Below are 22,827 nucleotides of genomic sequence, written 5' to 3'. Positions count from 1 at the left end.
CAGCAGACAGGATCCATGTACCTCCCGCTATTATGCACATGCCCTGTTTAATGCCTCCCAACATACTGCAATATTGATACACGCACACCGTCTGTCTAGCTTCCATATATGCCTCCAATTGCCGCATACAATATATACAGTGAGTCCGCTGGCTTTCACCGCCTCTTGGCAAACACTCAAATGTATGTATCCCCTAGTGTATGCATTTATGATCTGCTTCTCTCTGCACCTCTGCAATACTCAAATCCAGGTCACCCGAAACCACTATGTAACATGACCCTATGGTCGCCAAAGACCACAGTGCTATTGTGTTGTGCCCTATGGTCGCTAGAGACCACAGTGCTATTGTGTTGTGCCCTATGGTCGCTAGAGACCACAGTGCTATTGTGTTGTGCCCTATGGTCGCTAGAGACCACACTGCTATTGTGTTGTGCCCTATGGTCGCTAGAGACCACAGTGCTATTGTGTTGTGCCCTATGGTCGCTAGAGACCACAGTGCTATTGTGTTGTGCCCTATGGTCGCTAGAGACCACAGTGCTACTGTGTTGTGCCCTATGGTCGCTAGAGACCACAGTGCTATTGTGTTGTGCCCTATGGTCGCTAGAGACCACAGTGCTACTGTGTTGTGCCCTATGGTCGCTAGAGACCACAGTGCTATTGTGTTGTGCACTATGGTCGCTTAGAGACCTCTTTGCTATCAGGTTGTCCAACCCTTATAGCATCCCAGCTCTCACCGCCCTATATCAACATGCACACCGCACACATAATATTCATCCTCCTAGGTTCAATCTACATCGTACTTACTAGTAGTATTGGCTATCTCGTGCCCAAAGGGCAACCCAACAGTCATATCATGGAACTTAGGCACTCCACCACACACACTATTCCCCCTAAAATGCCCGAAACATTACATAGGCAGCGTAGACTCAGAACACGCACACGGCCTTTAGCACTCCCCTCCACACCCATGCAGGTAACTATCAGGAACTCACGCCTAGGCTCACGCACGCACGCAAAAACCTGCCGCCCGCCTTACACCACCACCTACAAGCGCGCTAACAAGCCTCTGACGCCAGCTCCTCCCAGACATCACATGTTCAGCAAGCCTATTCATACTACCAATAAGTCTACTCTAACCACCAACCTCAAGCCACTACAACCTAAAACGCTCCAACACCTTAAATGTGCCCTACTGAATGTTCGCTCACTCAACGCCCACGCTCTAGAAGTCAATGATACTATTACCAACCAAGACCTAGACATGTTAGCCATAACAGAAACTTGGTTGCATTCCGCCTCTGGCCCCACTATCAGCATAGCTGTACCGCCAGGTTACTCTATCTTAAGACAGGACAGAATAGCCAAAACGGGAGGTGGGGTCGCACTCATCTTCAAAGACTCCCTAGCACTAAGACAGACTCCCACTACTGGGGAAGACTCCATGGACATCCTCTCAGCCAAACTCACCCTCACCCCTAAAGATACAGTTAACATACATGTCATATATAGACCCCCAGGCCCTGCCAATAACTTCACAGGCATAGTCAACCATCTCCTGGGTAAAAACATCAAACAAACTTCCAGAACTCTGCTTCTAGGAGACCTAAACCTTGGATACAATGACAAACTTGACAAAGCAGCTACCACTCTCGCTAGAAATCTCACAGATCTAGGATTCACACAGATAGTTACTGCCCCGACCCATAATAAAGGCCGTATTTTAGACTGGGTGGCAGATCACAACTGTGGCTCCACCCTCAACTCCAACACATCCCTCCCATGGTCCGAGCACAACTGCCTTCAATTCTGCATTCCCATATCCGCATACTCCAAACCACTTATACCCGCACCGGCCAAGTTAGCCAGAAGTGCCAAAAAACTTACAGCAGACAATATACGTCCCTTCCTCAACAGCCCATGCCTAGCACCTCCTTTCTCCCCTGACCCCAACATTCTAGCAGATATCTTTAAAGACACTCTCACCCATGCCATCAACTCCGCAGCTCCTCTTGAAAACAAAAAAGAAAAAAAAATCGTTTCACTCCAACTCATGGTTCACGGAGGACCTATTAAATCTACGCCAATGTAAGCGCCAAGCCCTCAAAACATGGCAGGCCAACCCTTGTGATGCCACCAAAGCAGACTTTCTCTGCATTTCTAAAAAATACAAAAGTGCCATATTTAAAGCTAAGTCAGAAACCTACAATAAACGTATCCTGGAAGCTAACTCCCACTCAAAAGAGCTCTTTACCATCTTTAAAGAGCTTACCGTCCCCCCTATCTGTACAGATGAGATTGTTAAGGACGAAGACTGGTGTAACAGCATCCAAACAGCGATGCTAAATAAAATAGACCTTCTTCAAAACAAAATAGCAGAACACTTTAAGGCTCTCCCCCCCCCAACAGACCCACCCCGCCAATACCACTAAAAGCAAGAACACCCCCCAATTCAATTTTTCTCCAATCACCGAAGCAGATGCTCTCCACATCCTCAAGCAGCTTAAACCATCCCAATGCAGTGGCGATATATGCCCCCCCAACATCATTAAAGAGTGTGCGGCACCCCTCACACCGATCATCACAGCATTCATTAACGCCTCATTCAAGACGGGCCTAGTTCCCGACAGCCTTAAAGAGGCATGGGTGCGTCCGCTCTTAAAGAAACCTACCCTTGATCCGACCCAACCGAACAACTACCGGCCCATTACTACGGTCCCATTTCTTTTGAAAATCCTAGATAAGGCAGCCCACGTGCAGATACAGTCCTACCTTGAAAACTATTCTATCCTAGGAAAAAGGCAGTCTGGTTTCCGCAAAGGTCATGGCACTGAAACCGCTCTACTAGATCTGAAGAACCAAATTACGCTAATTCTAGACAAAGGCAAGCCGGCCCTACTGCTCCTTCTAGATCTCTCGGCAGCTTTTGATTTAGTCGATCATGCCATCCTTACCAACCATCTCACACAGGCCGCACATTTCTCCAAACAAGCCACAAAATGGATCACTTCCTTCCTCGAAGGAAGAGTAATGAAAGTATTCTCCAATATAGCTAACGCAGAGCCTACGACCATCAGGCATGGAGTTCCCCAGGGCTAATGCACGGCTCCTACCCTCTATAATCTGTTTACCAAACCACTCTTTGACAAACTAGACGCACTTGGGATCGCATACACCAACTACGCGGACGATACCCAAGTACTCCTCCCGCTCACAGGACTATACCATCAGGACGCAGCCACCCTCCAGAACATATACGCCACCATCCAAGCATGGATGGCCACTAACGGCTTATGCCTCAACGGAGACAAGACTGAAATTCTCATCTTGGGGCAAAAACCCACTCTCTCTAAACTCAACCCACTCTACACCAATTTCTGCATTGACAATTGTGTCATCACAGTTCTACCTTCTGTAAAAACACTAGGAGTCCACATCGACGCCTCTCTTACTATGGACAAACAAGTCAACTCCATTGTCTCAGCCTCCGCCCTGAGCACCAAACTCATCAATGCCATCAAACCTTTCCTAACCAGAGATAATTGCCTCTCTATCGCCAGAGCCACCATCGGAGCCAAACTAGATTATGGTAATGCGCTACTGGCTGGCACCTCTAACTCCAATCTCAATAAACTCCAAACCACACAGAATAATGCTCTAAGAGCAGCCCTCAATATACCTAAAAGGGACCACATCGCGCTAGCCAGAAAGGCAGCACACTGGCTTCCGGTCAAAGAGCGCATTACATTCAAAATACTTACCACCGCACACAAATGTATCAACCTCTCCGCACCATCATACCTGTCTGATACACTAACTAAGTCTCACTCCTCCAGACCAACCAGGCAATGCCACTCCAACCAATTTAAGGTCCCACGCATCAATCGAGCTAGAGCAGGTGGAATTAGTTTTCCCTACATTGCCCCTAAGCTATGGAACTCTCTACCTAGCACACTGAGAGCAAAAACCTCTCTCTCTGCCTTCCGAAAAAAGCTGAAAACCATCTTGTTTAACTAACTCCCTCTCCTCATGTTGTTTACTCTCTCCTCCTCCCCTCCTACCTCCTCTTCCCCCCCTGTAGACATGTCTCTTCTCTTGCAACTAAGAAATTCATTTCAATGTATGTACAACTAGTCATCTGCATATCCTCTGTTTTCTGCTCGTGCAACCAAGTAATGACTGTAATGTATGTAAAATAAGTCATTTTCTTTTCCTGTAACAAGCGCCACGATGCCCACTGGGCTGCCTGTGCGCTAAACAAATGCGAATAAATAAATAACTAAAATAGCAGGATTTAAGAAACACATGGCGATCCAGACTGGTGTGATTGCGTCCGGGGGCATGACTTGATATGTTTCCAGGAAACATGGGACAGGGATTCAACTAATCTTGATGGATATGAGATATATCGGATACCAGCGCAGAAGGGCCCGAAGGGGAGGCCCTATGGGGGGCCGTCCCTTTATCAGCACAGCGCTTGACTTTCCTTCACAGGGTACCAAAGCCATCCCATGTCTGGCGAGAACCAAGGGACGCCTTCACAAATAAATGCCTTCATTGGCTCCACTATCCTGGGAAATGTGCCTCGTGACAAAGGAAGCCATGGTGGGGTGTTATAGAATGCCCAGGGAGGTCAATGACCTTTTTGACTCTATTAAACTGTTTTTTAGGGATGAGCAAATGGCCAAGTATGTCTTGGGCAGATCTGGGTGCCATTGATGGGTACCTAACAGTGGGATTGTACACACCCCTTTCTGTGTCTAATTTGCCCCTTTGGAACTGTCCCAAGTACTAATGTTTTATCTAGTGCAAACCTCACCCCCTTGGGAATGAGGCTACTTGGGAATCAATCTGGCCCTAAGCAAATGTAGATTGGAATGATGGCTGATGTTTTTCTCTTTCCCCAGGTTGAAATGTTTAGAAATGTATTGACAGGATGTGATTTGATGGTCTATGGCTGAATAAAGTTATGTATTTTGATGGCTTCGCCAATGCCGAAGAGAATCCCAGTGATGATGATAATGCTGTAGAGGACACAAAAGATGAGAGGCCCTCCATGCACTCTCAGGACTTGACAACCATGAGATGGACATTGATATACAATTACGTTTTATGGTCAGATGTGTGTATTATTCGCATTTTGTTGCTGATTTGGCCAAGACTGCTGTGTAGTTAACGCGTAACACGATAGAGCCCTCTTACAGCAGTCACCCTCAAACGGAGACAAGGCATGGGCAACGGAATGTTGCACAATATAGGAGCATGTTGAGCAGCCTGCATTCCACTCACATAGATACACTACATACACTGACTGTGATGGACACTTTGAACCATATTCTAATGTTTGGATCTCCCATTAGAGGATGGCGCTTGGGCAACTATCCCCAAAATACATGAAGTGTTCCAGAGAGACCGGACTGAAAGTTTCTTACTACAGAATACTACAAAGTGCCACTGTTCTCCTCAAAATTCATGTAGTGCTGTTTTGCGGTAATATGCAAAGTGATGGAGTTACCCAGTGTGCCTGTGTGTGATGCTTCATATGGTATAGTACTTTAAAGTACTAATATACTATTTGCCAAAGGTTCCTGGAAAGGTTTCACAGGTAGCATCCCACATAATTCCACAGCGCGTGAACTTAATTATAGTACATGGTACTTCGGAAAAATAGTTGGACTGAAGAGATGAGTGGAGAGGTGAGTCATCACAGGACTGATGTTGGCAAAATTGAAGATAATACGATTTTGAGGACCCACTGACACTTGACGGCTGGGAAGATGGAATGGCCAATTGGCAGCCTACAAACATATAATACTCTGGGACCCAGATAGAGAAGAAGAATTTGAATGACTTTTAAACTAGATAAAAGAGAATACTTCATGGACATCAATTGGGGTTGCAGCTGTGTCCCTTGTGGTTGCAGCTACGACCCCTGCTGTCTCCTCTGTCACCCCTGCTTGACCTTGCACTACAACAAACTATTTCTTTTAAAATTGCAAACTCCATTATGCCTGCCTGAGCGCGGGTGCCATTGTGCCTTCAGAAGTATTCTCTCGAGCTTAGCAACCATGAGCTCTCAGCTCATCTGACGTCAGTTCAGGACTTTCACTCGACATGCCTGCTCACAGTCTCTTCGTCTCTCGCCATCTCTGCGGCTTCCCTTCTGCCGAATGGTTCTTTATCCGGGCTCGGGAGGTATGCTGCCAGACACCGAAGACTTGCTTCTCGTTGCTGCTCTACTCTTGGTAAAAAGCACTGGATCGAAACTTTCAATCCTTGACTGAGAGTGAGGAGTCTTCCACAGTGCAGACTCTGCACCGCTCTGTGGAGAGCGCACTCCTCCTGCATCCCGCCTTGTTGCTTCTCTCCTCGCTGGCAGCCATTTTATTTGTTTACTTTTTTCAATGACCGCCATGGAAAGGGAAAACAGATTTAGTTTTCCCTCCCCGCCAGCCAATTTTTTTACATTTCTTTTTTCTGTTACGAAATGCTCTATCTTTCGGAACAGAAACAAAAATGCTTTTAGTACCCTGATCTTAGGGGCGGGGGATTAATAGCAATAAGCCCCTCACAGGGGGGTAATACCACTTCAGGTAATGCCCCAGGCCCTTCGTTAAGGCCCTCGCTTCGGTTGGGCTGGCAACTTTGGACTTTGGGGCATTACCTGAAGTGGTAATGCCCCCTTCCTCAGGGTTTATTGCTTAAGTAGATCCAAGAGTTGTTAATCTGACAGGGCTCATGGCCTATTTTGTTGAGGATTTTAGTGGTGGGTACCAACTTGCTATTGTTGTTTGCGGTGCTTTCCAGTCCTGTTATCTCTTTCCTAATCCGCCTTTTTGCGTATGTGACAATGCAAACCACATTGATGGTCTGTTCCAGTTCTAGTGAACAGGTGATATACAGACACCAGTAGCAGGTCCTCCACTCTAATCATGCCATGCATCAGAATCTCTAGGTCATTGCCTGTGAAACGCGGGACCTACCAGCCAAAGTATTTTTCCTTCTGACAATAAGGTCATGGCTACCTGTTTCTGCCCAGTTGTGGACTGGTGTGTAGCAACAGTTGATGTGGTTACTCTTGCAGGTGGGCAATCCTGATGCTGTGGTTTGTACATTTTATGGTGCCTATGGTTTTCTGTGCCCCTGGTTTTGTGTGTGACTCATATGCAGTTGTTAAGATGCTGCTAACATTGAGCGTGGTACAAAGTGCCATCTCATGCCAATGGTTATTGCTTCGCTGGCATATTATCATCTGCTGGCCTAGCGTATGCCTCCAGGACTATCCTCTTGATATGACATGCAGATGGAAAGCACAGTGGGTGGACAGGTAGCATCTTTGCAGGCATGGTTGGGTATGAATATGCAATCAAACCATTCATCAGATATATTTCCAACCACTTTTTTTACTTGAACGATAGCATGGAGGCATATATCCCTGCTGATGTACACAGGACCTGATACAGTATCTTTGGGATTCTTCAAGCTTACTGGAGAGGACTAGGGCACAACATACCTATTCCTGGTGAATCCAGGAGCCTCACTCAAGGATAACTTGAATGCGATGCGGTCGGAAGAAAGTAGTGAGGTCAATAGTCATAAACGGTGCTTCTGGCACAAGGTGCCTGTGTTTTTGCTTTTTCCTGAATGGTTTACCAACCTATTCCCCTGATGAGGCATCAGCCTTTCCCGGTTTAGCCTGTACAAGTCTACAGGTACCCCTAGGGTAAGAACTGTCAAACCTTATTCCCGAAGGTCCTGGTTGACCTTTGACTTAGTGATTGACCTTATCAAGTAGGGCCAACTCCTACAAAACTTTCTCATTATGTTTTCTCAACTTCAACTTGCTCAGGGGTAACATGCACCAAGTAATGTACTTACCTTTAACGATATATCATGTTTTTTAACATCTATGTTGTGATGCAGAGTGGTATCACTTAAACTCGGGCAAATACAATAAAGTTTAAAGAAACTACATTTATTTTCTTAATATAATTTCAAATATTCCCAAGTTCTGTATTCATATGAGTAACTAGTGTTTTGAAAAATTAATTAAATTAACCTTCCCGTTGATACTTGGCCTCAGAACTCCTCTTTCCTCCATTTTGTTTTTGGGATGTCTGGGTTGCATCGTTGTTAAAAACATCTGATGTATATCCCTCTGATCCCAGGGTTGTCAGTAGAAGAGTACAAGGTTTACCTCTCTCTTCTATCATCGTCTTGAAGCATATTTTCTACTTTGAGACCTTCCTCCTTTGGCTGGGATGGTGATCTGGATTCCTCGTGCCTAGTCAGGTATCGCCGACTTTTATAGGGTCTCATAATTCCCAACAGTCTGATCTTTCTCATCTTACATTTATTACTGTTCCTTTCCACCTTTAAACATTGAAAGACTTACAAGCTCCTCAAAGACCTATCAGGTTTCTTTTCCATGCCCCAAAATATAATGTGTTCTTCTTTAACTATTTACTTATAGGTTTTTCAGAATGCAGGTTGATCTTGTTGTCCTCAACTTCACAGAATGCGTTGAGAATTTCACTCCAATTCCCAAAATGCATCAGTGACTTCCTTTACTTATTTTTCCTTCTCTTATATACAACACTTTGGTGTTTAACTCCAACACCCAGAATGCATTGTTGACTTATTACACCAAGTGACTTTCTTCTTCACAAAACTCTTTAGGGACTTTATTTTAATTCCAAGAATGCAGCATTGATTTACTTTGGTTGGTTTAATTCGCGGCACATTGGATCGTCCACCGGGCCAAACTTTGAACTCTCATGCGTCCCCAGTGTTCTCACCGATTCCCCATCACTGAATCCTGCAAATTGATCCACACTCTCTGTGTCGTGTCTTCTTTACACTGTTTCTCTCTGACTCTCACTGGTGTTTCAGTCCCTTCTTCTTTGCAGCATCTTTCTAGCTCTGTCCGCGGCTTGTGCTTTGCAGTGTCTCCCTTGCCTCCTCGCTGGTGTGTCAGCATCGTGTGCTTTACAGCATCTCCCATGTCTACTCACCAACGTGTTAGCTACAAGTCAGTTGCATAGCACAAAATGTGGTGGTCCCTCTGCGAGCCGTTCTGAGACCCCTTCCTACCAAGTCCCTTAACAAATTACAGGGTGCACCACACTCCGGGCCGGCCTGGACCTCCACGTGTGCACAAAGTCCATGATAGTCATGCTGCTGCAGGCGTACACACTGCTCCAGGTGAAAGATGTAAGGAGTCTTTTTAATCACAGCTTAAATGTTTCACCAAGTCTAGAAAGAAGGCGGCAGTGCATGGACCACAAATATACCAGCCATCAGTGGTGGCTGATGATTTATGTAATTTGGAGGTGTAAATATTTGCCACGAGTACACAAGAGCGACAGAGCGTAGCGAAGGAGTTCAAAATAAAGGTTCAGAGAAAATATTTTGAATAATGGGTTAAAATGATACATTATACAACACACCTTCTGTGAAAAAAATGGTAAAAGGCCAGACAGTTTGCAATCTCTGCTTTGGGATAAAGCACGAAAATATCCAGTAGATGCAAGTCACCAAAAGTGCACAGCAACATTTCCCAATAATAAATAAATAATAATAATTTGGCATTTAAATAACGCTACGAACCCTCAGGTATCTGACCGCTGCTTATTATTACCCACGGTGTGTGGTGCTCATTTATCGACCTCGAAAGGATGAAAGGCTGAGTTTGGCCCCGCTGGGATTCGAACCTGCATTAGCAAGCTCTGCACGGATGTCAAAGTGAGTGCTCTACTCGCAGTGCCAATTGACCGGCCAATGTTTTTTCTTGCCTTTCCCCGCAATATATGCCAGTATAAAAACATTTCCATGCTGGTTCTGCACATATGTTTCCATTCTGGCCCCACTGATATATGGCAGTATTCCCATTTAAAACATACTCGTGTTGGCTTTGTGGATAATGCTAGTAATGAACATGTCAAAGGTGGCTCTGCCAATATATGCCAGTACCCCTATGTAGGATTGACCATTAAAAGTGCCATGCCACAATAAGAAAACATGTCCAAACTGGTTCCAGTGTAGGCCAGTCTAAACACGTAAGAACACTTATTATGCTTGCTTCATCACAGATGCAGAGTAAAAGAAAAGTCATGACACCATAATAAATAGCGAGGTTGGCTACACAATATAGCCAGTCTAGCCATGTAATAACATACATGAAGTTGGCTTTGCCTGCAAATGTTTGTAAAACATGCCATGTCATTTAAGGATGTGTCAAAAGTGCTCCAGTGATCCCCCGTCTCCCAGTGCATGGCACACACACTCAATCACAATCATCTCCTTTCGCCCACCAGTCACTCATACATACATCTTCTCTCACATTCACGCACACTGCATTCTCCACACAGATACCCACCCACCCAGAACATTCAAACACCTACATAATCACATTTGTTCCCCTTCACCCACCAGTCACTCACTCGTACACCTTCTCTCACATCCACTCACACTGTTATTATCATTATTATTGTTATGGTATTTTTTTAGGGCAGACCTAGCTTCGAGAAGCAACAAAGTGCTTTACAGAGGTATACCCCAATAAAGATACATAACAGAGTGTTTTACAGAGGTGTACAACATTACAGATGCATATCAGAATGCTTTTCAGTGGTAACAACAGAACAGATATACAGCAGGGCGTACGATACAGAGGGGGTCCAAGGAGGCATACAGCTGTACCGCGTGGGCTGGCGGAGAGGGGTGGGAGTTGTCTAGCGAGTCAGGTGATGCGAGAGGTGACATGATGGCCTAGACGTGGAGGGGGTATATGCCTTGTAGAGGTGCGTCTTGGTTATTTTTCTGAATTGTAGAGCGTGGGAGCAAGTCTGATGCCAACGGGGAGGAGGGTCCATAGTCTTGGGCAGAGGCAGAGAAGGCTTGTTTTCTGGTCCTTTCCTTTTTGCAGTAGCGGATTTCATGTCTGCACGTGTCCTGGCTTCTGGTGGCCTGAGATGCAGAGTTTCTCAGCTGGGTGACTTGAGGGAGACTGCCTTACAGATGATGCAGCAACATTTGAAGGTGATTTGTGTGTGCAGTGGGAGCCAGTGAAGGTTGATGAGGGCCGGGGTGATGTGGTTGTATCGGCGTAGACCCTTCATGAGGCATGCGGCTGCATGTAGGACACTTCTCTGGGGCACAAGGGAGGATGACAGGAGACCTTCGAGGAGTGCATTTCCCACATCCAGGTGGGATAGGACCAGTGCTTGAACAGTGGATGTAAAGCTGTGCGGAGGGAGGAAGGGCTTGACCTTTCACAGGAGGGAGAGCGGAAACCAAGCTGTCTGAGTTTTCTTAGCTATGTGTATCTTGAAGAAGAGGTGTTTGGCAATGTAGAACCCAAGGGACTTGGCGCAGGAGGTGAGCTCGGTTGTGAAGCCCTCAGAGTTCATGGCTAATAGCCAGGTCTGTATGTCTGGGTGTTCGGTTTTGTCCCTGAGGAGTAGAAATTCAGTCTTGGAGAGGTCGAGCTTCAAGCATGCACTGGACATCAAAGACTGGATCAGCGAGAGGCAGGTACAAGCCTATAGATGTCCTTGATGGAGTTGATCTTGAGGTATAGCTGTGTGTCATCAACATATTGGTGGATGCGGATGGTTTGCGTGGCTAGGAGGGCTCCCAGTGGCTCCATGTATAGCTTGAAGATCTTGGGGAGAGGATGGAACCCTGCGGACCTCCACAGGTAACGGGTAACATTGGCGATCTAGAGAAGTCCATCTGAACAAACCGCTTGTGGTTGGTGAGGTAGGACTTGAACCAGCGTAGGACAAGGTTGCTGATCCCCATACAATGATGTAGGAAGACTGTAAGCACCTTGTGGTCTATTGTGTCAAAAGCAGCTGAGAGGTCGAGAAAAACCAGGAGGCTGGGGTGGTCATTGTCAAGGATGTTGCGGACATCGTCAACCATCTGTATGGTTTCTGTCTCTGTGCTGCATCTGGGTCTGAACCCATATTGGTAGGTTTGGATGAGATTGTTGGTGTCGATGTGTTGCTGCTGTTGTGCAGCTACCGCTTTCTCAATGATCTTACCTATGATGGGAAGATGGGTGATGGGGCGATAGTTGCCTAGGTTGTCGGGATCCAGAGTGGGTTTCTTTAGTAGAAGGAGGAGTTGTCCTGTTTTTATGGTGGATGGGAGAGTGCCTTGAGTTAGGTAGCTGTTGATGATCTCCAGGTGGGGAAGGAGAGCTTCTGCAGGTAGGGTCTTGAGGATGGATGCTGGCAGGATGTCATCTGCATACGATGTGGCTTTGAGGACAGTTAGGGTTTTTACCAGTTTTAGAGTATCTTGAGTGTTGTCCAGGGTGTGGAGATTTCACAAGGAGGGATATGAGGTGGTTCTGTGGATGCAGATCTGGCGTCTATGTGCTGGCGAATCTTGCTGATTTTGTCCATGAAGAAGGTGTTGATGGCAGTGGATTTATCGATAGAGTGTGCTATGGCAGGGTTGGGTAGTGGGTTGACGCACTGCTTGACCACTTTGATGAGGGCTTTGGTTTTGTTGTCAGCTTCTACCACGGTATTCTGATAGTAGGAGGCTTTGGCTGTGTTGATTAGTTGTCCGCAGCTTGATCGAAGTTCCTTGAGGAGTGTCAGGTTAGATGCAGTTCTGGAGCAGCACCAGGTTTTCTCTTGTTCCTTGGTGACTCTTTTGCTGTGGTTGAGTTCTTGCGTGTACCAGGGTGCTGACAGTTTTATTCTGCAGGTGCGTTGTTTCAGAGGCATTGTTGGTCGATGGAGAAAGAGAGGGTAGCATTGAGTGCTTCCAGTAAAGAGTCACAGTTTGGTTGGGGGGGTGTTCAGACTGTGTAAGGTTTAGGTTGGCAAGGTCTTCTGCGAGGGCTTCCACTGGGAAGTTCTTGAAGGAACTGAAGGTTTGTCTGCTGGGTTTCTGCTTGGAGTGCTTGACTGCAGTGGTGTGCAGGATGTTGAAAGGCATGGCTAGGTGGTCAAATCAGTCAAGCAGGAGAGGAGAGCTGTAATGGAGGGAAGATAGTGTGGTGATGATTAGGTCGAGGATGTTACCTTTCTCATAATGGAAGCTTAAGGAACCCATTTGCCTAAGATTAGGAAGCAACCCTCAAACCGTGTACACATGGGTAAGGGACCCCTCCCTAACACTGGTGGAGAAATGTGTACCCACTTATGTTGCTACTTGAAACCAGTGTAGAAAATGTAGCTCCAGATGAATAAATGAATTTACTTTATCGTCCAACGCTTCTGTACACCATGATTTTGTCACTATGGGAGTCATTTTATAAAAAATGCACACCAACGTTAGTACTTAACTTGTTATTAGGTGCTCTGCATGCAATTTTACACTTTTGCAATGTCTGAGAGAAAAAGTAAAGAGTAATTACCAGGTGAAATCACCTTTACTCTTCATTTTTACTCTCTGTCTTATACAAATGCTGCCTGCAAAAAATCTCATGCTGGTGTAAAACTGGGAAGTTTGGCAGGGAAAGTGGGAGGTATGAGACAGGAATATATTTCTCCTCCTGTCTCCCACTATGCCTGCAAAACCTTTGGAAAATCTAATGGAGCAGCTGAGCAAGGCCCAGATGGCTTTATGCCCTGTTCCGATGCGTTGCTATGTCACTTTATCATTCTCTACATTGGCCCCATTACAACTTTGCCGGTATCCTGGCGGTAATTCTACCAGGATACCGACAAATGGTAATACTGTTACCGCCACTCAGACCAGCGGTATTACCGCTGGTGACAGTGGTAAATCCCCATTCCATGGTGTTCTGTTGGACTCCAGAGGGGGATTTACCGGTACTACCGGCTATTTTTTGCCGGTGAGCTGCCTGAATTACCTCTACCTCACTGGCACTGTAGTTTGCTGGAAATATGCAGGTATACGGTAATGCCGTCACGTTAATTCCGCACCGGCCAACTCATAATAAGGTCTCTCGCAGCACCATGTTTGCAATAAACTGTCTGTAATGTAATAACCAAAGATGCATGAGCTGTAATGACTAATCTGTTTGAGCAATCATAATGTGCCAACAACTGCTACCAATCATGTACCCCCTGTAACTAAGTTCCCACAAGTAACAGCACCACAATGCCCCTGGGCTGTCTGCGCGCTATATACATATAAATAAATAAATAATGAGGGCGTTTGACTCAGGTTTTACTTTTACTGACCTTTACTATGACAGAGCTGATTTACTATTCTAAATTCTCACTCAGTAAATTGGGAGAAGAGCCGTGTTGAAGAAAAGACCTGGAGGAGTAAAGGTCAGTCAAGGAAATATGTGACACAATTATAGTAATGGAGTTGTAGGGTGGAGCCGTAAATGGACGGATAACAAACATTTCACAATATCCTCTAAATGTATTTTCTTTTACATTAAGACTCAGGATTGCATACCTCTCCTTTTCAGGCAATGATAAAAGAGGCCCGAGTCTCGCTGGGCGGCAAAGCTGTTTAGTGGCAGGTCCTGGGGATCTGAGGCTGGAAACTGCATGTGTGCTCCGTTCTCATACTGATAATGCTGGAGACCCTGGTGGTTGGCATGCAGCGAGGCCAAGTCACCTTTGCTGGAAAGCTGCCCATGATGGCTGGATACCAGGCGTTGCCTCATGATGCTTTTGGAAATCACCGGGTACTCCTTGCTGCAGGATGGGAAACATGGTCAATACCAGCATCAGGAGACAAGGAATGCGCCATGTTATCGTTGCTGAGTAACTGCATCAAAATGATCAATACATGGATGCAGATCTGGAAACCCCATTTCAACAAAACAGTCACCCAGCTCTGCTCACACCTACCGGTTTCTGTGTTGGCTGAATGCATATGGGGAACTGTATAGTGGTGGGTGTGGTCATGTTCATGGTGTTGTGATAGGTGATGTGAATGGGATACGTAAGGTGACGTCTAGGATTATGTGCAAGGTAATGTGTGAGAGAAGCAGATGTGATGTTACTTCTCTCAGAATTTGCTCACCACAACCTGAATCTTATGTAGGCACTAGTCACGTTCCAGAGCCATAGTAGCTGCAGACTTCAGTCCTAGGGGAAATTGGGCTTCTTTAACACCATACTGACTGAGCGGTTTGAAGGACGTGATCTGATGTCTGAAGGGACATGGCTCTAGAGGGCAATGAACTGCAGAACCATGTTGAATTAAGGATGGAGAACAGGGAGGTTGACATGATATGATATGATATGATATGGCATTTGTAACGCGCCTATACACAAGTGTTTCAAGGCGCGACGAGGCAGGGAGGGGGGAACAAGGGGAAGACAGACAACGATCCTACTAGGCCAGGTGTCATTCAGACCGCGCAAGTGCAGGGGTAGGAGGAAGGGAAAAAGTGCAAGGGGAAGGGGGAGGGGGGAGTGCAGTACAAATAAGTAGAATAGAAATAAAATAATAAATAAATAGGGCCAGCTGGTGGCAAGTGCAAGGTAAGTGCAGACAAGTGCTGGGGGGGGCTGTAGTGATACAGAGACAGTCCCGCAGTGCAGGGGTTGCCAGGGAGGCAGTGCAAGTGAAGAGTGACTGGGCCCAGGACCGAGGTGTGTGAGAGTGGCCCAGTTGCAGAATCAGTGCAGTTTTGGTGAAGAATTTAGCAGGGGAGGGGGAGAGAGAAAGCAGAAGTGAAGAGGAAGGTTTTGAGGTGCTTCCGGAACCGGAGATGGTTCTCCTCAAGTTTCAGAGAGGCAGGAAGGCTGTTCCAGAGGGAGGCCCCTGCCGCGGAGAGAGATCTACCCCCAGCTCGTTGCTTCGAGAAGCGGCTGACCCTGAGGGAGTTGGAGACGGATGAGCGTAGGGCTCGGGAAGGAAGATATTTAGGAAGAGAGAATTGAAGGTATTTAGGCCCCAGGCCCCAGAAGGCCTTGTGGACAATGCAGAGGGTTTTGAACTTAATCCTCGCAGCCACTGGGAGCCAGTGTAGAGATTTCAGTCCTGGAGAGATACGGTCCCTGGGCTTGAGGCCAAGGACAAGTCTCGCAGTTCTGTTCTGGATGAGTTGCAGAGGGCGGAGAGTGGAGGCAGGCAGATTAAGATAGAGGCTGTTACAGTAGTCCAGCTTCGAGAGAACCAGGGCTCGGGAGACAGTGAGCTTCTGGGGGAAGGAGAGGAAGGGAAGAATACCTCTGAGGAGGTGCAGCTGGTAATGTGACTTCTTAGAGACGTCAGATATATGAGGAGAGAAGGAGAGTGTGGAGTCGAAGATGACCCCGAGGTTTTTTGCCTTGCAGGTAGGAGCAGGAAGAGGGCCAAGAGAGGCCGGCCAGAGAGCTGCAGGGAAGGAGGGAGTGGGCGTGCTGATGAGTAGGATCTCAGTCTTACTAGCATTAAGGCAGAGGTCATTGGCAGTACACCATTCCTGGATAGCAGACAGACAGTCAGAGATGAGGGAGGGAGAGGAGGAGGCCGAGGGTAGCCTGAAAATGAGCTGGGTATCGTCCGCATAGCACTGAAAGTTGGGGCAAAGGGCGGCGATGCGGTGGGCAAGGAGTGCCAGATACTGGTTGAACAGCCAGGGAGAGAGATTAGATCCCTGGGGAACGCCACAGGTGGAGAAAAAGATGTCAGAGAGGAAGGACCCAAGTTGGACCTGGGAGGGTCGATTGGAAAGGAAAGAGGTCAGCCACGCCAGAGCCTGACCAGTGATACCCAGGTTATCACGGAGACGGTTTAGCAGGATGGCATGGTTGACAGTGTCAAAGGCAGAAGAGAGATCGAGCAGAATGAGAACACACAGAGTGTTGGAGTCGAGGTTCAAGAGCAGGTCCTCACGGATGTTCAGGAGAGCAGTTTCCGTGCTTCTGGCCGCTCTGAAGCCAGATTGATGGTCATGGAGACTATCAACAGCTTCAGCATGGAGGTTAAGCTGGGAGATGGCCAGTTTCTCCAGGAGCTTGCCCAGGAAGGGAGTGATGGAGATTGGGCGATAGTTAGCCGGACAGGAGGGGTCGGCAGAGGGTTTCTTAAGGAGAGGGTGCACAAGGGAGTGCTTGAGGGGGGATGGGAAGACTCCAGAGGCGAAGGAGTGGTTGCAAAAGTCAGCCAGGGCAGGAGCCAGGGAGTCGATGTGGTCCTTGATAGTTTTGGAGGAACAGGGGTGAATCTGTTTAGACGAGACTTTCATAGATCGGACTTGTCTGGAAACCTCGTCAGCAGAAAAAAGGGGAAAGGCAGAGAAGGAGGGAGGAGGAGTGGCTGCAGAAGGGCCAGAGGAAGAGCAGGGAAGAGAGGGGGGAGGTGATAGGAGGAGAGTGAGGACAAGATGTCCTGAGTTTTAGAGATGAAGTGGGAGGCCAGTGCAGTGCAGAGGGCCTGGGAGGGGACAGGAGAGGTAGAGACTGCAGCAGGGTTGGCAAGCTCCTTGCAGATTTTAAAGAGTTCAGCCGAGTTGTTAGATGCCGCAGAGATGCGGGCTTGGATAAGGGCTCTCTTCTTGGTGAGAACAGAGAGACGGTATTGCCTTAGGAGCAGGCGGCAGGCCAGTTTGTCAGAGGATGAACATGAAGCACGCCATTTCCTCTCTGCCACCCTGCACTTGCGTTTTAGGGTGACGAGATCCAAATCATACCAGGAGTTACATTTGGCTTTAGGCTTCAGGCGGATTTTCATGACAGGGGCAAGGATATCAAGAGTATCAGATATAGCAGAGTGGAGCAAGGAGAGGGCTGTGTCAGGGTGGGAGTCAGCCGAAGGGGGAGGGGGGGGCGAGAAGGTGGCAGCGAAAGCCGCAACTGACACGCGCTTCATGTGTCGGATGACCGAGAAGGTGGGTGGCAATGATGAGGGTGGCTTTGCCTGTGGAGTAGGGAGGGTGAGGTGGGAGGATAGGAGAAAGTGATCACTCCAGGAGAGAGGAGTGGAGAGAGGGACAGAGAGGGGAAGGTTAGAAGAGATCAGAGCATCAAGAGTGTGCCCTGCAGAATGAGTAGGCCCAGACGGGAGAATAGAGAGTGAGAGAGAGTCGCAGAGGTCACGAGAGAGTCCAGTGGGGGGACAGGAGGCATCTAGGTGGATGTTGAAGTCACCAAGAAAGAGGAGTTGAGTGGTAGAGGACAGGAGTGAGGAGGAGAGGTCAGCCCACTCAGAGAGGAAGGAGGAAATTTGACCAGGTGGCCGATAGATAGTAGCCACGGTAAGGGAATGGCTAGGAGAGAGAGAGAGTCGGCAGACAAGACATTCAAAAGAGGAGTAGGTCTGCATAGGAGTGACAGTGGCAGGAATCTACTCAGGGAAGATAAGGGCAACACCCCCCCTGCACGGTTGGGCCTGGGCACAGAGAGGATCTTGTAACCTTCAGGTAGGAGTGTGTCAAAGCTCGTGACAGAGCTGGCTGTGAACCATGTCTCAGTGAGACCGAGGACGTCAAGGTCCAGTTCCTCAAGAAGGCGACAGATATCGGAGGAATGCTTGATGGCAGAGCGAGAGTTAAGAGTGGCAAAGTGGATAAGGTTGCCATCCTTGAAGGACTTCCGGGGAGGGGTACAGATCACAGGTACGCCCTGCGGAGGTGTAGAAGAAGGAGGTGAAGAGGGAGTGCGAGAGGGGGCAGGGAGGGAGGGTAGAGGCAAGGTAGCCGAAGACAGGGGGGGGACAGCAGGGGAGGAAAGGAAGTTGATGAGGCGAGGGAAGCGTCTATCAAAGAGGTGAAGGTTGGCCTGAGGGCCTTGGACCAAGACGGTCCCATTAGCGTAGACATTAATGATGGCCTTAGAGGAGCGGAAGGGGGCCAAGAGGACATCCCAACGGGTGCCACCATTAATGGGAGAAGAGGAAAAAGGAGAGAGCACAGAGACCATATGAAGGGTCCATAGGTCAGGTGAAGGCACGAAAAAGAGGATGTCAGTGAGAGTTTCCTTAGAGCAGGCACTAGTGTAGGTGTCAGCGATAGGGAGGCCTGGGTTGGAGACCAGGATGTCCTTTTTAAACTTTTTCCTACCAGATTTAGTGAGGAGAGCAGGATAGTCAATAGAGAAGCAGTTAGAGAAGATAGGCGAGATAGAGAGCACCATGGAGTAGGAGGGAGTGTGGGGGCGGGAAGACAGACGATACGAGAAGCACGCAGGCAGGACGTCAGCGGCAAGCCCAAGTTTACCACATTTTAGAACAGTGAATGAGTATTAGGTACAGAGGCCACCTAAGTTACAGAATCCTGCGAGGGGAGAAAAAACCCAAGTTTACCACATTTCAGAACAGTAAATGAGTATTAGGTACAGAGGCCACCTAAGTTAGAGAATCCTGCGAGGGGAGAAAAAACCCAAGTTTACCACATTTCAGAACAGTAAATGAGTATTAGGTACAGAGGCCACCTAAGTTAGAGAATCCTGCTGGAGTGTAAAAAAGAGAATGCTAGAAACTGACAGAGGAGTATTATTTTATTATTATTATTATTATTTTTCTAACACGCTTAATACAGAAGAGGTTTCTAAGCGCTGACCTAGGATTCAAACTCATATTGCTCTGCGTCGTCTTGCTTCCAAGACGAGGGCATTGCCACTAAGCTATACTACCCGTGACAAGCAAAGGACAGGTCATGGGGAGCAGACACTGACAGAGAGATGGTATAGCAAAGAACAGGTCAGGGAGAGCAGAAACTGACAGAGAAATGGTAAGTCAAAGGACATGCCAGGGAGAGCAGAAACTGACAGGGAAGTGGTAAGGCAAAGGACAGATCATGGAGAGCAGAAACTGACAGGGAAGTGGTAAAGGAAAAGCACAGGCCACGGAGGGCAGTTTGTATTTTCTTCTTGCCCAGGCAAGGAGACAGTGGTGGCTTTTCAGGATAGGATCTTTTTTAGGTACCATGTGTGGCAGAAACATCCTTCTGTGGGTGATAAATCACATCCTAGATTATTCTGACTTTTAACAGAACCCAAACCCATATCCACCTACAGTGCTCCTATGGGAAGAGGGTAGTTGTCAGTCTATGTTATGTAATACCATATGTGCTGGCAGCCACCGTTTGGATATCAACAAACAGGAGAGGACAGGAACGCACCGGTGTGTACAGATTTCATAACTGAGGCCCAAGTTCATGCATTTGTCCCATTCCACAATGTTGACCTAGATTTGTGTGGTGTTATATTGTTTACCAATTTTATTCGAAAAGAAGAGTAAACAATTATCATTAATGACCCGTATGTGATTTGAATACGGTTGCAAATATTGGCACGTGCATCTGATGGGCATTGTTACAAAGACAGTAGACATAGCAGATTAGTACATAGAAAACAGAGAATTGTTTGCAATGTATCACCTACTACAGGGCTCTATCTGCGACTAGTGTAATGCAGATGAAGAGGAGGGGTAGTTAACATAATATTAAGAATATTAGACCCCATGAAATGCGTGCGAGGCAATCAGATTATTCAGAATGCGGAAAATAACACTGATATTGCCTGACATTCCCATCAATGTTCTAGGCTGCTCTCACCTTCTAATTCCTTATTTGCCATCTTCCCTGCTCTTCACCATCTGAGGTCCCTATAATCCATGTAACTTTCTCCTCTGCCTGCCCTGGCGTCAGAGTGGAAAGGGAAAGGGGCCTCGTGCTCTGGTGAAGGAGGCTCCTTTCTGTTTCCATGCTGACCTGTCAATATGGTTTTTCTGCAATGGTAGGGTGTACTCTAATATTAGAACTTTGATGATGAGGGTACGCCACCGAGCTGCAATGATATTACAACTCGGTGGTGTTCCCTGACAGTGCTGCGTTCTGTGTATAGCCCCCAATTTCCTTTCTGAAAATGTAACACCTGACCGTGAAACTGGGTGCTAATGGCCTTAATGCCCCCCCTTAGGCGAATGTGGCATTCATTAAAAGCATTGGTGACCTCTCCATAAGGGGCAGTATAGTCTCTCACAGCCGACATTAAAGCTATCTTTTTGGCAGGAGAAAGGTTTTGTGGGAACCACAAATACCTAGGATTCCTAGTTAAACCTGGTTGGTTCTTTTATATTAAAATAGAGAAATGATCGATCTTGCTTGAAAAGGGTTTGTATTGTAAGAACACGTTGATCAGCCCAGCACCCCAGTGTTCCTAGTGATCAAATCTCACACCATATACACTATCTTTTTGACAACTGATAAATCAAACACCATAAACGGAACTTCATTTTGGTGATTCCATTATGAAGTTTGATTAGAACCCCACAAAATGGTGCTCAGTTTATAGACCTGTTTGCCAGTAGTTATCAGCAGCAGGTGACTCAGCAAATCTGATGACCACCTGGTGTTTTTTTGTTCTATTCCATGACCCAGTAAAGAGCCTGGGGCTGGTGTTAGAGAAGCATCTCTCCTTAATGAATCTAATTCATCAGGACCAGCCAAGGCACACTGCTGACACAGGCAGCAGCAGGTGATGTAGTCTGTGCTGTGCTCAGAAAACAGTACAATGGACAGGGCGATGTGGATCTTATCAGGCCCCATGTGGATCTTATCAGGCCCTCAAAGCTTAGATCCCTACAAGATCAGGCAAACCTGAAGGTCACACAGAACGCCGTGTGGTTACTCATCACTGCGCCAGTCTTGCCATCAAGTGAAAACTGCAGCGCTTCTAACCGATGCTTACGCTCCAGGGCTCCCTGCTAGTTATCGAGTGTTTAGTGGAGCAAACCCTTTATAGCTTTGCTCTAAATGTACTAGCTATTAAATGGCACAGCGCCTTTGGTTCTGGAAATTCAATCCAGTTCATTGTGCCAGATTAAACACTTGCAGCATTGCGGGCGGTACACTACTATGGGCTACTGACAATCAAAACACTACGTGGCAAGATAAAGGTCTCTTGCAACAGTATTTTCTAATCTATGCTTCACTTCATAGAAATGCAGAGCAGAGGTGCGCAAAATGATGACTCGTTCCCTGCCCCATCTTCCCAAACTGGCAGAGAATCTTACCATACTTAATGCGGGTGGAGAGGTGGAACATGTTTGCTTCCAGGAAAGTGATACCAAATGTTTACTGACTGCTATTATGTATTATCATTAGCTCAGTTATCACTATTATTATTCATTTTTAAAACGATATATCATGTGTGATCAATATTAATATTGCTCGATCAATGAATGTAATCAAAATGTACCAAAGATCTCAATTTCATTAATATACTGAGTTGTCAATTGTGAACAATGTTAATTGTAGAGACGCAATATGTGCACATCTTCAGTGCTTAGAGCTTGACCAGGTTTGACATTAGTCCACAATACTTGACCTTTCAGGTAAAATGACAAAGCACAGGGTTGGGTTCCACTTTCCAAAACATCGAGAGGTGAGATTATTGCCGAAATTGAAATCGTTACACATTGCCAATCAAGTTCCAACTAATCAATGTTCTTTATGTCAATAACTCAGACATGTGTGTGCACATGAAAGCTTGCGGTACATGTCATTTCAGCATCGCACCCACCTTTGTAGACGTGCCACACGCAGGTCGCTGTCATCGCTCCCTCGGAACCCTTTAGCAAATGGGTTGTTTTCAATTTTCAGCTGAGTTATCTACAAAAGAAAACAAAGCCATGTAAGAATGTCACGATTAGAATAAAGTTCACTTGGTAGGATTAAGTTCTCCCTTATGGGAGGTGTAGAAATCCTTGATTCGCTGATGATTGTGTAGAATTGTCTTTTTAAAATGTATTTCTTAGTGTTCTATATGGTACCAAATGCGAGCTCTTCACCTCCTAGAATCTAGAATGACTTGCCTTCTGATTAAGGGGATGCAGAATTTAAATTCAAACACTGGATGTAGGCGAAATGGAGAAAAATATTCGATTTGAGAACTTGCACAAAAAATACCTATTACATTTTTTTCCAGCAACATTTTTTACAACATT

At 46.7% G+C, this 22,827-nt stretch overlaps 1 protein-coding gene across 2 annotated transcripts in view; it reads right to left on the bottom strand.

The window, feature by feature from the left end:
• The window catches only part of TBX4 (T-box transcription factor 4), a 613,533-nt gene that overhangs the window by 14,808 nt on the left and 575,898 nt on the right, over positions 1–22,827 (bottom strand). For both annotated transcript variants that reach the window (XM_069615083.1, XM_069615082.1), the window contains exons 7-8: positions 22,404–22,492; positions 14,398–14,642 (exon numbers count right to left, since the gene is read on the bottom strand). In XM_069615083.1, coding sequence (XP_069471184.1) covers positions 14,398–14,642; positions 22,404–22,492 — 334 coding nt within the window. The remainder of the gene's footprint in view (positions 1–14,397; positions 14,643–22,403; positions 22,493–22,827) is intronic.

The sequence above is a fragment of the Ambystoma mexicanum genome, chromosome 9 (assembly GCF_040938575.1).
Source record: "Ambystoma mexicanum isolate Mex_15411 chromosome 9, UKY_AmexF1_1, whole genome shotgun sequence".
NCBI lineage: Eukaryota > Metazoa > Chordata > Amphibia > Caudata > Ambystomatidae > Ambystoma > Ambystoma mexicanum.
Note: the sequence above shows the minus strand (reverse complement) of the source record. Positions and strands in the feature narration are given on the sequence as shown.